This window comes from Brassica napus, chromosome C3, assembly GCF_020379485.1.
Source record: "Brassica napus cultivar Da-Ae chromosome C3, Da-Ae, whole genome shotgun sequence".
NCBI classification, from domain to species: domain Eukaryota; kingdom Viridiplantae; phylum Streptophyta; class Magnoliopsida; order Brassicales; family Brassicaceae; genus Brassica; species Brassica napus.
The window spans coordinates 65,134,650-65,151,010 of record NC_063446.1 but is presented as its reverse complement, the minus strand read 5'-3'; the positions used below and the strand labels follow the sequence as shown (position 1 = coordinate 65,151,010).

At 33.7% G+C, this 16,361-nt stretch overlaps 1 protein-coding gene and 1 long non-coding RNA gene across 3 annotated transcripts; both read left to right on the top strand.

Annotated features, from left to right (window-relative positions):
• Positions 1-5,142: 5,142 nt before the first annotated feature.
• LOC106432132 lies at positions 5,143-6,457 on the top strand. Of its 2 annotated transcripts, none has more exons than XR_001286358.3 (4): positions 5,143-5,408; positions 5,487-5,802; positions 5,883-6,016; positions 6,111-6,457. It is a non-coding gene; the product is annotated as an uncharacterized LOC106432132 (long non-coding RNA). The 2 variants fall into 2 exon arrangements; XR_001286356.3 differs by having other exon boundaries at positions 5,145-5,408; positions 6,116-6,457.
• A 782-nt stretch (positions 6,458-7,239) lies between these two features.
• On the top strand, positions 7,240-15,917 carry LOC125583270 (endonuclease 3-like). The gene is made up of 10 exons (XM_048749902.1): positions 7,240-7,263; positions 12,510-12,644; positions 12,946-13,169; positions 13,201-13,289; positions 13,379-13,434; positions 13,626-13,709; positions 13,787-13,879; positions 14,038-14,105; positions 14,241-14,314; positions 14,426-15,917. Exons 1-10 carry the CDS (start codon positions 7,240-7,242, stop codon positions 14,542-14,544), a joined length of 966 nt encoding a protein of 321 aa, XP_048605859.1. The 3' UTR covers positions 14,545-15,917.
• The last annotated feature ends 444 nt before the right edge of the window (positions 15,918-16,361 follow it).

Genomic DNA, 16,361 nt, shown 5'->3' with positions numbered 1-16,361 from the left:
GATTTCATCCTCACATGCCACTATCCATTCTTTATGAGTCTTAGCTTCACTGAAATCTAAGTTTCCAAATTAATCATGATCAGCAATTGCTCACACTCAAGTTCGGCAAGGAAAATATACTCGCTAAGGTACTCTTGTTTCTTCTGCGCTCTTGTTGACCTTCTTGGAACCTCTTGTTCATCGTCATCATCCTCTGTTTCACTTGCTTCATTCACTACAGGAAATGTGGGTATTAATAGCATCGTAGTATAGCGGTTTTAACATTTCTGCTATTGTATAACAACATTGGTCTTTCTAATAGCGTTTATAAAATTTAAATGCTATGATTGTAATCGCGGGAAAATAAAATAATCTAGCCGCGTAAATTTGGTAAGTGAAGGCACCTTACCATTGCAGATCAAAAAATAAATGCTATAATATATAAAAATATATATTAAATTTTAGTCGACAAGTACTAGAGTTAAAATCGAAACCCTTTGCTTTTCACTCTCTTCTTATTCCCCTAGAATCGAAACCCTTTGTTCTTCATTGTTCTTCTTTTCCGCCATTCTCACACTCTTGGTTTTTCTCTTCTCTTATGTTCTTCGATTGAGATGAACACTCTCATCTCGTCGTCTCTGTCCTCTTCTTCGGTCTCCACTCACCCGCAATCGAACACGGTGGCACATCTTGTCTACTCTCGAGCCTCACCGCCGTGTCTCTGCCCATCAATCCGCCGTGCTCTGCTTCACACATCAACAGTCTCGCGATCATCGTCACGTCAGAGCTCTCATCCATGGCAACCCATAGCTGAGTTCGTGACCAAACCTCTATGGCGCGTTCTTGCTTCATAACTGGCATCTCCGTCTTGTTCCGTTCTCGTCGTCACCGGAGTCATGCCTCACCGTCGCTATTAAGCTTGTGAGTGTTTCAACAGATAAAGACTCCATTTGTTCTTCACTTCACGATAGAACCTGCTTACGGAAACTGGGTCAAATACAGAAGCTCACTCCGTCATGTTTCTTCCGTCAATGGCTCCGGTGATGAGTTGGTAATCAGAGATGCGCTTTTGTGTTACATTGCTGCGTCTTCTCTTTTGATTGTTTGGTCTGTGGAATTCAATCTATATTATTAAAAGAGAAGTAGTCATTCAAAAATACCCCTAATCAAAACATAATATCTGCAATGTCGTATCTTTAATGTACCTATTAAATATAGAAACTGTAACCATAATTACACTAATTATAAGAATAGATTTTATTCCAACCAATTGATCTATTACTTCGCTAATTGATTTGCTTGCAGAAGATGAAACAATAAATTTAAAATTTATAAGAATATAAAGATATAGAGATTCCAACCAATTGCATATATTTGCGTATGATTTTCGCATAATAAGCTTCAAATTGAACATTGAAAAAGATAGAGATTTTTTTTAATCTTTTACCGACACAAAACTTAAACAAAACGAAGAGTTAAAGGTAATTTTTTTTTGTTACACTTCCCGGAAAAAAAAACGGTTACAACATGGGCTTTCATAATATGGCCTTTTAACATATTAATGTTATGGACATTTAATAATTATCTTGACGAAAAACAAAGACTATAAATAATTTATTATTAACAAAATTATGAAATTATTTACAATTTGATGACTAATTCATCACCCTTTTTTATATGTTAAATTTTTCATAGAAGTTTAAAATTCATTTTATTTTCTTTAAACATGTATAACTAATTTATAATATTTTATGCCATACTAAATCATGATATAATATTTCTTCATATTTTACATTAATAACCATTGTTTTTATATATCGTCTACAATTATCTAATTACGTCTATTTGTTCAATTTTGTATATGATATCGAATATTCATCATAAATAGTTGGTTTAAGATGCCAAAAAAAATATTTACTTGGTGAATATAATACATCAAATATTACAAATACATTATTTAGTTAAATAAATAACCAAAAACCGAAAATTCATACCCGCGGAAGTTCTGTGTACCATACTCTTAGTTTATAGTTATGGTCTCTTACTTGCATTTGTTTTGATATTTTCTGCAGGAAACCTTCTGAGTTCACGAAAATGGCGGTCACAGATGCTGAAAGTCCTCATCTTGGGGAGATTACTTGTGGTACTTTACTCCAAAAGTTGCAGGTAAAATCTCTCAACCATCTCTTACCGAAGTTGTTGTGTGGCCTTTACTCAAATCCCTTGATTTTGTCTACTTCCTGTCGTTTTTCTTTGTAATGTGAACCAGTTTTGAGATATATGCACACAGGCTGCAAAGGTGGAGTTGGGATAAGTAGGTTTCTGACAAGCAGTGTTGAGAGTGGTTGTGGACTGGTAATGGGTCTACACAATAACGAGAAGAAAGAAGGATCCAGAATTCATCGAGAACATCTCCTGTTCGTCTTTAAGTTTCAGATGACACATAATTCTCCAAGAACAGCTTGCTAGTTTCTAAGTCTGGCCTGAAGACAATGATCATGGTTTGTTCTCTATATTGATTATTTCAATATTTCAGAAAAACTTTAAGGTGTATGCGAAGGGTGGCAAGACCATTGTTTTTACGCAAACAAAAAGAGATGCAGACGAGGTCTCTCTGGCTTTATCAAACAGTATAGCTTCCGAGGCACTTCATGGAGATATCTCTCAGTATCAAAGAGAGAGAAAGCACAGCTTGGTCCAACTCACCCAATCTGTCTAGGTCTGGCACTGAACTTCTCTGTCTTCTATTATCACAGTTTTCTTGTGCTAAAGTCTATGTTTGATGAATGATATTTATCAAGATGATGCTGCGGATGAGGAGATCAAGGAAGAATCAGCTCCAGATGATAGATAGATATATGTTTGGCATCTTCCTTTTCTGTTTTTTTTTTCTGAGTTATATCTAAAAATTAGGCTGATGTTGTTGATTTTGGTTGTGCTTTCATGTTCACAGGTGGAATAAGAACAAGTTGCAGGCCATTGTTGGAACAGTATGTGTATACCTCCTGTTCTCACTCCATTGATTTGTGGCATGGTGATTGGTTCGCTTGAACACCCAGTTTCAAGCTTCTCACTTGAGGGTCGATAACAACTAATGGTGAAACTTTCAAGCTTGTGTGAGTTTTTGTACACTCGATTGTTTCTGTGGATGCTACCAATTCTGTGTAATATTTGATATCGTGGAGAAGATTCTTAGCTTTCTTTTGGTTGTCTTTGTTTTTGCAGATCTGGAGATGGAGTGATAGATTATATCAGACAACATCAACTTTACGTCCAGCTGGAATGACAAAAGCTGAGAAGTATTATTTCTTCAACAGATCAATACACGAGCTTTTCAAAAAATCATATAAGGCATTGATTGGTAGAGCATTAGCATTAGCATTATGCTCTACATTATCCAATCAACAAATGCTCTCCAAATGCTCTTTGGCCAATGCTCTCATATGAAGCTTTTAGAAGAGCATTTGCATACATAATTTATAAAATTAAGGAAAATATATAATTAATTCTTTTATTTTATTATATAATATCAAAAAATTATTTTTATATCCCAAAAATAAAATTTTGATTTCTAAAATTAATTTATAATAAAAATATTTTTTCACATTTAAAATATATAATTTAATTTATATATTTAATTTATTTTAAAAGTGAAAATATTATTTTAAAATATAGATATTTTAATTAAAAATTTTATTTTTAAATAATATTTTCGATATAAACATAATTTTTAAATTTTTAAATAAAATAAATTAATTTTATATCTTTTTAATTTTATATGTTAATATATTTATATATATATATATATATATATTCATTAAAAATAATATATTAATATATTAATTAAAAATAAAATATATTATATATTAATTTTTATAATAATTTTAAATAGCATATTCATACTGCTCTACCAATCATCCTATTAAACAGTTTAACAAAAGCATATAGCTCCTGCAACATACTGATTCTATAGCATACTGCTACTGCTAATGCTAATGTTATGCCAATCAGGGCCTAAGTAACGGATGTAATCATATCAAATATATATTTGTTGAAATAAATATTTTTGGCTTATTATTTATCAAATCTCTGTATCACATCCAAATTATATTTATTAATGATTTACTTGTGTTTTATTAGAGTGAATTATATTTATCAATGATTTTAAAAGCAATAATAAATAAATAAAATTTGAGTAACCTCTAAATTTTTAATATCTCATCATAAAATCTAAAAATAACACAAAAAATAATATGATAAAAAGAAAATCTAACAGTAATAATAAATTACAAAGACCAAAAAGAACATTTTTTACCTTAAGTTCTAAACCCTAAACATGCCCTAAACCCTAACTACATATCTCAAACCTTATAATTTAAATTCTATTTTATACATAAATCTTAAACTTTAAACATTTTAGTCCAAACACTCAAGAAAACCAAAACCCTAAACATGTTTTTTAAAATCTAAACCTCAAACTTATCATATAAATTTTCAATCTTTTTTTTAATATAACTTCAATCTTAAACTTAAACTGAAAATTAATCATTTTTAAATCTAACTAAAATTTAAATTCTAAACCTCAAGTACTGAATCTTAAATCTAAACCCTAAATCTAATATCCTAAACCACAAATTTAAAACCTACATACAAAGTCATAATCTAATCAATTCAAATTTATAATATAAACTGTAAACTTAATATTTAAGTATATTATAAAAATCAAATCAAATACTTTCTCATAAAAAAACTCAAATCGTATACTTGATTCTAAATCTTAACCTTAAATTCTGAACCTTATATCTCATATTAACATATATCATAAAACATTAAATCTTAATTTTTAATATTTTAGTCAATCGCACAACTTCAAAATTCAAATAAAAAATTCAGATTTTAAATTTTAAATTATGATATTAAATCATTTAAAGTTTTGATAATATTTATAATAACTATAAATAAATAAAAGGATAATTTGTATTGATTTTTTTGAGCCGTTGATTGATTTAGATCAAAGGTCCAAAATCACTCTTCTAACCATTTTCACCATTTCTTTATGTTGGTTTGGCATGGATCACACTATATACACGTTTGGATGAGATTGAATCAACGGTTGAGATTAATTATAATTTTTATTTCTTTTTATTCTAAAATTGAACATATCTCGTGTTCCTCTAAGAAGAGAGACGGTCAGAGAATTGAGAGAGAGAGAGAGAGAGAGAGAGAGAAGATATGGAGTTCAGAGAAGACCCGACGGTCGGTCACCACCACCATCGCTTCTAGATCCGTCTTCACCGGAGTCGCCACCCCCACCGTCAGGCTCGTGATAAACACCACTGGTCACCTCTTTGTCTCTTCACAACTGGGATCTCCGTCTTTTTATGTTCTCTTCGTCACCGGAGTCATGCCTCACCGTCGCTATTAAGCTTGTGAGTGTTTCAATAGATAAAGACTCCAACTTTCTTTTTGTGCAAAGTTGATTTTTTTTTTAATTGTTGTTGTTGCAGGAAAGTGTGAAGCTTTGACTTGATTCTTAATAAACTTAATGGATTTCATGAGTTTTATCACCTCGTGATCACCAATCTATCTACATTCTTGGGTTTGTTGTTTGTTTGCTGCTGTTTTCACTGTTAGTGAGTGACAGTTCTTCTGATAATAGAGTATCGGCTTGTGAGCGATTCAATGAGTCCTTCTCTGTATCCGATTGAGAACTCTGAGTTTTTATCACTTATTTGTCAGTTGAAAGTTTTGTTCTTTATTACAGTTAATGTGTTGCGTCAGGTGGGAGTACGTGATGGAATACATCAAGGAGACCCAATATCAGTTACGAAAGTCGAAACTTCACTCAAGCTTCTCTTTCTTATACCAATTCTAATTCAGTGTCTTTTCATTTGTATCACCAGGTGGCTTTTAAGACTGGAGAGTTATATTCATAGGTGGATTAACATATGGTCTTTTAGCTACTGAGTATGGGGCTTCTCTCTTTTGACGAATATCTTACCTTCTGTCTTCACCGGAATTACTACCACCACCGCTGGTCGCCTCTCTCTCTCTCTCTCACTCTCTTTCTGATGATGACTTTCTCTCACTCGTTCTCTGAATTTGATTTTCTGTTGTTCTTGTTACATTAGGACAGATTGTTTTATTTTCAAGAGTTGAAGACTCGAGTCTAGTGGATGTTGGATCAAGTTAGTGATGGGGACATTAGATGAAGTTGGAGTCACGCGAGAGAGAAGGTAGGAGATGGTAATAAATGCAGAAGAAGCTTGAAGGTGGTGGAGCCGTGGAGGCAAGGTCAAGCATGGAGGCCGGAGGAGGCAACATGGCTAAGCTTATTTGTTTTTTAGGTTTAGGTTTAGTGTAAACCGATAACAATAGGTTTTTTTCCTGGTTTGATTGTTTTATCTCTGAAGTTAAATCATTTATGGAAATACGGTTATAAACTTTTCATGTTTAATGTAAAATTCGCAATTTCATTTTTTTTTTCTAAATTAAATTGCGTTTTTGAAATTGATTGAGTTTTTGGTTTTTCCTCGGCGTGTCACGTCAGCGTTTTATGGGCTCTACTTTTAAAAAGAGTAAAAAAAATGTTAAGCACATGATTCGAATCCGGGTTATTAAGATATAAACACCATCATTTATACCACTAAATTAAATGATACTTTGTACATTGATGGCCGAAACGAATATATATTTATGAAGGTCGGAAATCCTTGCTTCTTCGGTTTTTTCTGTGGGTCGGACCTACAAGTGTATTATGAGTTTCATTTTTAAATGAGATTCATCACGTTATATGAAAAAAAAACAATTATAGTTTTCCCATATTGTAAACTGTCTTTGTTTAACATGACTTATGGTTCTTTTCATCATTGTCTTAGACAAGTCTGAGTTATAGAGTTGCGGCGTGTGTCTGTTCGTAATCTATTTTTTCACCGATGAACTCTTCATCTCCCCATCTTAAATCGCTTGATCATAAATGTTTCTGATTTGTAGTCCTTCTCAAAACCTTATATATATGATTCTCATCTTTGATGAACCCAATTTGCATCTCCACAAAACTCATTGATTCCTCTTAGTTTTAACCAGCTTCTAGAAAATGTCTCTTTCTGCCTCTCCAGTTCCTCAAATCGGCATCTCCGGTGTCCGTCACTCAACCTTCGAGTCTCTCCGTCTTGGTCGTAGTAGTCAGAGCATAGCCTCTAACCTCCTCGCTTCTGGAATTCCCTGAATTTCAAGAAAGACAGTGAGTTTACGGGAATTATGGTTCTCTTCCTTGATGAAAAGGTAAGTTAATCTTCGATTTATCACACTTATTTAATATAATTGTTTTTAATTGATTTTCTGATTCTTTGTTGAATAATATTATTTGCAGATTCCGTGATTCATGGGTTTATTCCCGCCGGACGTGCTAATCATTACATGTCATCTTTGAAAGCCGGTTCCATTGTGAAAATCGATCGTTTTGAGGTTGTTAGGTGCTCAAGCATATACAAGATAACTGATCATTCATTCCTCATTCGTTTCATCTCACCAACTATTAATGATGAAGTCATCACGGGTGCTCCTGAGATTAATTTCTAGTCATAACTAGACTGTTCGACAATTTCCAAGTGATTGCGAACACAAACCTAGAACTCCGAGGTATATTATCATATTGCATCTGGGTTTATATTATGTTTCGATATCATAACTGATATTTAAACTCGCAGATGTGGTTGGGCAAATCCGTTCTGTCCAGGGCTCTGACCTTACCAAAGAAACAACTCGAGTCCTTATCCGTCTCCTCATTGATCCGTAAGAAACTATCAACACACAATTCTCTTTATATTATTATTTATATTGTGCTAACATTAATAATCAAAAATATTTCATATTCTGTGGTCGTCTATTTATCTCCCTTACTTATCAAACTAATTTTACACAAACCTTTATTTTACACCTTAAAAGAAACCATAACAACCCAAACAATCAAAATACCAAAAACTATAATTCCAAAAAAGACGAATCATTAATGATTACCTCTTTTTTTTGTCTAATCTTAGAAGTAAACTTCAAAACAAATATACCAATCCAATCACTTCAACTAAAACTCAACGACACATACATCGAGTCAGCTAAACACATACAAACTACACGACCAGTTATTTAACAATTTACAAACTTACTTTCGCAACGAAGAAGACGAAAACGACAACCAAAATCAGTAAAATTACCTAAACAAAAAAACAAAGCAAATTACGAACTCTGATAAATACTGCTAACAATGATTTTTGTTTACATATTACCCGTCAAATAAAAGATAAACAAACACATCTACACGAGGAGATACAAGAGACAATTCTGACATACACAAAGGCAGCAACAACATCTCCACCTGCTCCCTACTCTTGTCTTATAAAAATAGCTTACATGCCCAATATCAACATGCCAATGCTATTGTCTTCTTATGAGAAATGCATAAATTCGTTTAAACCCCATTAAAGCCCAAATACTCAGAACTGTCACTCATTTTATAGTTATTTCTACAAGTTTTCATGTATTTGTTTTAAAGGTCCGGTAAGAGCAACAAGTTTAAAAATAAAATAAAAACACATAACAAACATAATAAGGATAATTAAAATTATTACTTACACACAACTTACACAACTAAACTGGAGAAAAAATATCTATAAACAAAAGGTACTCTCAACAACTTTAGTATAATTTATGTACTCTCAACAGCACAAGAAACAAATTAAAAAGACAAACAAACAATAAGTCCCAGTGACATAGCAAACAACACCACGAACTATATCAATTACATTATTAACACAATTTAGTCATTCACAAGTATAGAACAATGCATACACAGTTCATCATCACAACTCTAACCCTATAACAATTAAAAAACTTGAAAAACAACTCAAAACGCAAAATTCACAACTACAATAACCCTAGCAAGTATTGAGATGAAACAAGAACTCTATCCACAACCTCGCGCTTGCGCGGGGGCAATGCCCCTAGTTAATTGGAATCATAAAAGCTACAACTAAAAAGCCAAATTTGTAAAAGAGATGAAAGACTGCTATTGATTTTAGTTTTAATAACATTTGTATCATGTAATAATAAATATTAACAATTGTATACAAATTAAAGCTATCGTTGTATAGTTAACTATAGCATAAGAAAAAACAGCTATTAAAAGTGTCTGATTTATTATAACGGGCGCTGTCAGAGCGGCTAAGGAAACACAATTATACCGAATTCATAGCGTTTTCCGTCTACTATTACTACCCATATTTCCTGTAGTGATTATTTTCTTCTTCGGCTTCTATATGATCCTCGGTTTCACTCATAACTCGAGCTGAACCATTATCTCCTTGATCTTCTTCCACGCTCTCATCTTCTTGTATAATTTGATTACCAAACTTCTCAAAACGTGGTTAAACACTCCAAAGTTATCATCTTGTTTTCCATTCCAGTTCCAGCCTTGATCTTCGTCAAATATTAAGTCTCTGCTAATGACTATTCTTTGGTTTGTTGGATCCAAAAGATGGTATGCCTTTGAAACGGATTCGGTTCCGAGGTGAACCAGCATCCTTTATATGTCATCTAACTTATTCCTTCCAACTGTCTCTGTTCTTGTGTACCCGATACACCCAAAGACCCGAAGATGTCCAAGATTAGGTTTTCTTTCTCGCAAAACTTCGTATGGAGTTTGTGCAGGAGCTAGTGACCTCGTTGCTACTCTATTAATTATATAGGTAGCATGCCTCACAGCTTCTGACGATATATAGTTTGGCATACTCATATGTTTTAGAATGCTTCTAGTCATCTCTAGCAACGTTCTAGTGCGTCTCTCAACTACTTTGTTTTGCTGTGGCGAATATGGTGCAGTAAGATGTCTCTTAATACCATTTTTCTCACAGAAACGATGAAACTCATTAGATGTGAACTCTCCTCCTCTGTCTGTCCGGAATGTTTTAATACTAGCTCATGTTGCTTGCTCAGTTTGCGCCTTGGATATCTTGAACTTGTCAAACGCTTCGTTCTTTTCCTTTGATAAGATAGTCCACATGTAGCGAGAGTAATCATAATGATTACAAACACATATCTCTTTTGTGCTGGTGCAGAAGATGTGAACGGTCCGCAAAGGTCTCCATGTATTAACTCACGAGGTTTTGTGGCTCGGTATGTGCTTGTTTGAGGAAAGCTTTGTCGTGTCTTTTTTCCCCGTAGACAAGACGCACAAGTTTCTTTCTCCATTGTCATTTTCGATAAACCAACTATTAGTTTATTGTTAGCCATTAACTTCATGGTCTCGACATTAATGTGTCACAATCTTGAATGCCATTTATTTTCCTCGTTTGAACCTATCAGTTGTAAGCACTTGATGCTCTCCACTTCTATGATCCCCCTATAAAATCGATTCTTGGGTCTATTTGTCTTCACTACTAGGTTTCCATTTCGATCATATAAAATTATATGATCATTCTTCATATGAACCTCACACCCACCCTGCTTCCTTGGTTTGTCTCAAACTTATGATATTGCTTTTTTAAGTCTGGAATAAAGTACACATTGTTAAGGACCTTTCTATCGCCATTCTTGAGTAAGAAACGTACTGAGCCTTTTCCTTTTATTTCTATACGTAAGTCATCGCCAAATTTCACCATTCCCTTAATTGTTTCATCAAGATCGAAGAAAAATAGACGATTTCCACTCATATGATTGCTGGCTCCGTTGTCAAGATACCACAAGTAGGCTGAGTCTTGATCAATATCAAATGAGCTTGTCTTTACCTTCTGCTCGTTTAAGTATACAACTTCATGCAGCACCAGATTGTCAGCCTCTTGTGTATCATCATCCTTCTTCTCAACCGTTTCTTGAAGTTTAAGTAACATGTCAGGACAGTTCGACGTATAATGCTCTAGCTTATCACACCGATAACATGTCACTTTAGAATCGTCTTATCTGTACCTTGATCCATAACGACCACGACCTCTACCTCTCTTATACGATCGGGCACCTTGTCCTCTTTATCTTCCTATGTTTCCTCCATAGCGTAAAAGCTGTGTTTGCATACATGAGCTTTCGTTGATCATCATGTTCTTCTTCTTCACCAATTCTTTCTTCATATACTTTTAATCTCTCAACAATATCCTCAAAACTGGTAATATTAAGGTCAAAGACTGCTCAAGTGCTACAGTAATATGTATGTATTTTTTTAACAAGTTTTGGTTCATCAATGATTTCACCAAGTGCAATTGATTTCAATGAGATTTCTGAAAGCTTTCCCACAAACATATCAATCGTATCAAACTCTTTCATCTTGACCCTATCAAATTCAGCCATCAAAGTTTGCAGTCTTGCCGCCTTGACCCTATCAGCTCCAACGTGCCTTGCTTTTATGGCTTCCCACACAGCTTTTGCGGTATCAAGATCTCCAAGTTGTAAAATTAAAGCTTCAGGTATAGATTGGAACAATAAGGCAATCACCATGTTGCTCTTGTTCTCGTATTTAGTTCCAAGTTCTATAGCCTCCCATACCTTGTTTACCTTGAGTGAAACTTTCATGCGTATGACCTATACTATGTGATTAGCATAATGTAGCATGAGACACTTGATAGAAGATGGTTCGATCTCCTTTGGTTTGGTTATACCTTCATCTTTCTTGTCGTCACTCATGATGTATAGGTTATCACGATCCTTCTCTTTTTCTTGAACCTGGCTTTGATATCAAATATTAAATCTCGATCTTAAGAACAAAGTTAAGAACTCACTAATACAAATAACTCTCTTATTAATCTCCTAAGGAAATTCATTTAAAACTTTAAGTTCTCAATTACTCATAAATACTTATGTTATGCAACAATCTTGCATCTCCATATATATAAAATATAAATCCTAAAATCATTTGACATCTAATGTTTAAATAACTCCTAAATATTATAAACTTTCCTATTTCCTGATCCATAGCTCGGTAGGAAATAGATAACTTGCTCCTTAATTTATTTCAAGCTTAATCCAACATATACATGTAAGAGAGTCAACGAGAGAGCAAGCCATGTGAAGCGTACCTCCCTCGTTTTGGCTACTAACACATTCTTTATTACCTACAATATTGATGTTTAGTCCTATCTATCACACTTCTTTATTAGCAACAATCATATGATTTTCATATTCAAATTGATTAATTTTTCTAAAGAATATTATCTTTGATGGACAGTTGGACGTACTTACAAAAATTATTAGTTATGAATAATAAAAATGCAACGTTATTTACATTGCTTGGGTTTCCGGCAAAGAGGTGAAAATACCTTTTTGTTTACCAAAAAAATAATAATAAAAGTGCAACGTTATTAGCGTGCGAGTGTCATTTGATAACCCTTATTTTGAATTTTCGAACAGTTAAATATTTACAAATCTGCATATATATACGATATATCACCATCAATGAAAAGTATAGAGTAAAGAAAACCAATCAAAAGGCTTTGGTAAGGTAAGAAACTCCTTGTTCTCTTCTATCTCTTCTTCTTCTGTCTTTCTAGTTTTCTTTTTGCCAAGATGGGTTTATCGTTGAGAACGTGGGTGGCAAGTATACTCCACTCCTCCTTACACATCTCGTCCATGGAGCTCTTGGTTGGGGAGTCGATGGTCATTACGCTGTCTGCAAAATAGCTCAGGTAAAATTTGTTTACAACTACAAGAATGATCTATGTGATTGTATAGATATGAGAAAGCTTTAGTAACTCCTTTGTTTTTACGGTATCTAGAGCCGATTATGGCCAATAGCGAGATGAAAAATTCATCTATGGCTTTCCCAAAATATTAATGGCTAATATGTATATGTATATAGTTTGACCTCCAAATGATGAAAAATGTAGGATTAGTAATTTTGTCAAACTCTATAAATTTTAGGACCGGCCCTGACGGTATCTTCATGTGTCATATGTGATAATGCCAAGTTTTTTTCAATCCTTGTAGAGCTATTTTGAGGAAAAAACTCTAGTTGCAGTGAAGAAAATTCTGCCTGCATATGCAAATGGTGAACTAGCAGCTGTTTGCTCATGGCCTGATGAGATCAAACGCCGCCCTGAGTGGAGCTGGACTTACGCTTTGCATTTTGTTAACACACCTGATAACGAATGCAACTATGAGTATTCTCGTGTGTTTCTTTTCTTGCAAATATTCATTCGCGTTTCTGTTTGACATTGGCAATAAAATGTTTATTCTTCTTGTCTTTTTATATGAAGGGGACTGCCATAATGACAAGTGCGTGACAGGAGCAATCTTCAATTACACAAGCCAATTAATGTTTCAATTCCACTGTAAGTTAGACTTTTAGTATTAGGCACATACGTGATATAGGTTACATGGAGCATCACAGTTTGACTATTCTGTTTTTATTTGTTTGCAGATAACTTGACAGAAGCTCTCATGTTCGTATCACACTTTATGGGAGATATTCATCAGGTTAATCAATCTCTTTATCAATTTCAAGTTATATGCAATTGCGTCTGCTGACTCTACTCTGTCCACATTGGACCTGTAATTAGCGTAAAGTAGTACAGAGCCGGTCATGTGATATTTTGGGGGTTATAGATTAATTTATAAAGAATAATGGCTAGTCCTTAATGTGGATTTATTTTGGTTTCTGTTCACAGCCCTTGCATGAAGGTTTTGTTGGAGATCAAGGTGGTAACAAAATCAAACTCAATTGGTACGAACAAGAAACTAATTTGCACCGTGTAAGTGTTTTCTTGTCGATCTTCTTCATGCTACATTAAAATAATCATATTTAAAAAGAATCACTTTGATTGTGAAGGTGTGGGATAACAAGATAATTGAGTCTGCTCAAGAGAAATACTACAATTCAAGCCTTTCAGTCATGATTCATTCCCTTCAACACAAACTCAAGGTACGGTCTTACTTTATTTTCTCAGTTTAAGAGCTTTACCAAGTTTTAAGCAGATCCAAGATAAAACTTAACTCAGAATGATTGTTTTTCTTAACATGATTACCAAAAATAAATAAAAATATAAATGATGTTTGTCTTTAACTGCTGGCTTAACGTAGTACGCCTGGTCAAATGATGTTCCGTCATGGGAGTCATGTCCACCTCACGAATCAGCGTGCCCAAATCCGTAAGCATCCCTATCTCTAAAAGGGGGTAAATAGCAAAGCAATTATATATAGTTTTGTTTTAGCTGCCATATCTTTCTTTCTTTTCTAGATCACCATGCATTAATGTTTATTATGTGTGTTCTTGGTGTTGTCAGATATGCTTCTGAAAGCATTGACCTTGCCTGTAAGTATGCTTACAAGGACGCTGCCCCAGGGACTACACTAGGAGGTATACTAACTCTCTGAGCATTAGAAAAGATGACTGATTCACTATGAAACAAGATCATCTTAGCGTTTCTAATATGCAATGATGTTCTGATTTCTCTCACATTTTCTGCAGATGACTACTTCCTCTCTCGGCTGCCCATTGTAGAGAAGAGAATTGCACAAGGCGGGATTCGCTTGGCAGCGACTCTAAACCGAATCTTTTCTCCCAAACCGAGTCTCGCTGCCGCATGAAATTAAGACTCTCATTAACGCTATGTGATGCATTGCTATTGTTCTGAATTTTTATTTTAATAATAAGTAATAACCTAAACTATCATGTATTAGCTAAGGTTATGTTATAGCATTGTTCTGAATTTTTATTTTAATAATAAGTAGTAACCTAAACTATCATGTATTAGCTAAGGTTATGTTATAGCTGCTATTGTTCTGAGTTTAAAACTATATCAAACGGTAAACGAAAATATCTACATTTACATAGAACAAGAGGATAATAGAAGCAAATGCAATTAGCATGCATCAAGTAACTTGCAAATAACTGCATATTATACTGAAGCTGCAAACCTTGATCACAAGTTGTGATGGTGATATAAGATAGATATCTGGAGTCTGACATCGAAAAGAAGAGAAGGAAACAGAGCCAAAGTCAACTTGCCAAACACCAAAATCAGTATAGATTCGTTGGAAAAAATCGGCAAGTCATCCTTGGCTCAACTTCATTCTCTATTCTTCCATGCAAGACCCTCTGATACACCTAGAGACTCTCATAATCATCATCCATCCTTTTTTGTTCTCTCTAACTCACTCTCTTAATTATCTTGTGATGTCAAAACACTTACTCGTGGTGAAGGTATTTATAGGAACATAAAGAGGGAAATGTGTGGTTTAACTTAATTGAAATATAAAGTTTTTTTCATGCATGGTTTTAGACCTGTTAGTGCATGCAAGCAAGAAAACGAATGGAATGTTGACCACAACCGTATATTGAAGAATATAATTACTCTAAAAGATTGGCTGACCTTGTATTATCAAATTATTCGAATTCCAATTTTATGTGAATAATTAATATTCGTACTAACACTACTCCAAAGGTATCCTATATATAGTCTGCGACATTAAAATATGCGTGTCGCATCATAGTTTTGTGGTTGATCGACAAAAAGGAAGTACAATACAGAGATTCTTTATAATGTGTATACTTTATTTTCCAAAAAAAATGGCCAAGAATATAAATATAATCGGGTAAAATGGAATATAAACATATATAAAATCTGGGATTGTTCTTTGAGTTGAGATTTGAGAATATATTATGGGAAAATTGCCAAATATGACTCACAACTTGATTTCAAACAGAAAGGTTAACCCAAACTTGAAACAAATGCAAAAGTAACTTAAAAGGCTAATGAAATTACAACCAACCCCTTGTGAACAAACAAAAAAACCGAAATTTTTTTACGTTTCTAACCCCCGTAAGTCGTCTGCCCAGACGACTTTCCAGTAAGTCGTCCAGACGACTTTCCAGGAAGTCTTCCAGATGATTTTCCAGTAAGTCGTCCAGACGACTTACCAGAAAGTCGTCCAGACGATTTATCTGGACTAGTTTTACTTAGAAATAATTTAAAAATTTTGTAAAAAATATTTTGATAAGCGAAAAATTGAAATCATGTAATTAACATATGTTTTAAGAGATATAAATTAAGATATAACAAAAGTTAATTGTTTTCAACATAGATGAGTGAAAGTAGTGAGTCATGATATTCTTTGGTTTAGGTTTTGCCAACATATGTTGTAGTATTGTATGTGTTCTTAGGGTTAGATTTTGGAATGCATAAATGTTTTTTTGAAAACTTTAAAATTTACCTAAGTGTTTTAATTCTGTGTATAGTAAACACTATTTAAGTATAACTACGGGTTTATAACGTGGTTAGTTAGTTAATTTAGTCAATTTAGTTTAGGGGTTAAATTTAGGGTCTGGGACGACTTACTAGTAAGTTGTCTGATGTACAGTATTCAGCAGACGACTTACTAGTAAGTCGTCCAAACCGGACCAA

Coding starts and splice junctions, on each gene's coding strand:
- LOC125583270 (XM_048749902.1), top strand. CDS start 7,240: ATGGTTCTCTTCCTTGATGAAAAG. Junction 13,170..13,200: donor TTCATTCGCGTTTCTGTTTG/ACATTGGCAATA, acceptor TATTCTTCTTGT/CTTTTTATATGAAGGGGACT. Junction 13,290..13,378: donor ATTAATGTTTCAATTCCACT/GTAAGTTAGACT, acceptor ATTTGTTTGCAG/ATAACTTGACAGAAGCTCTC.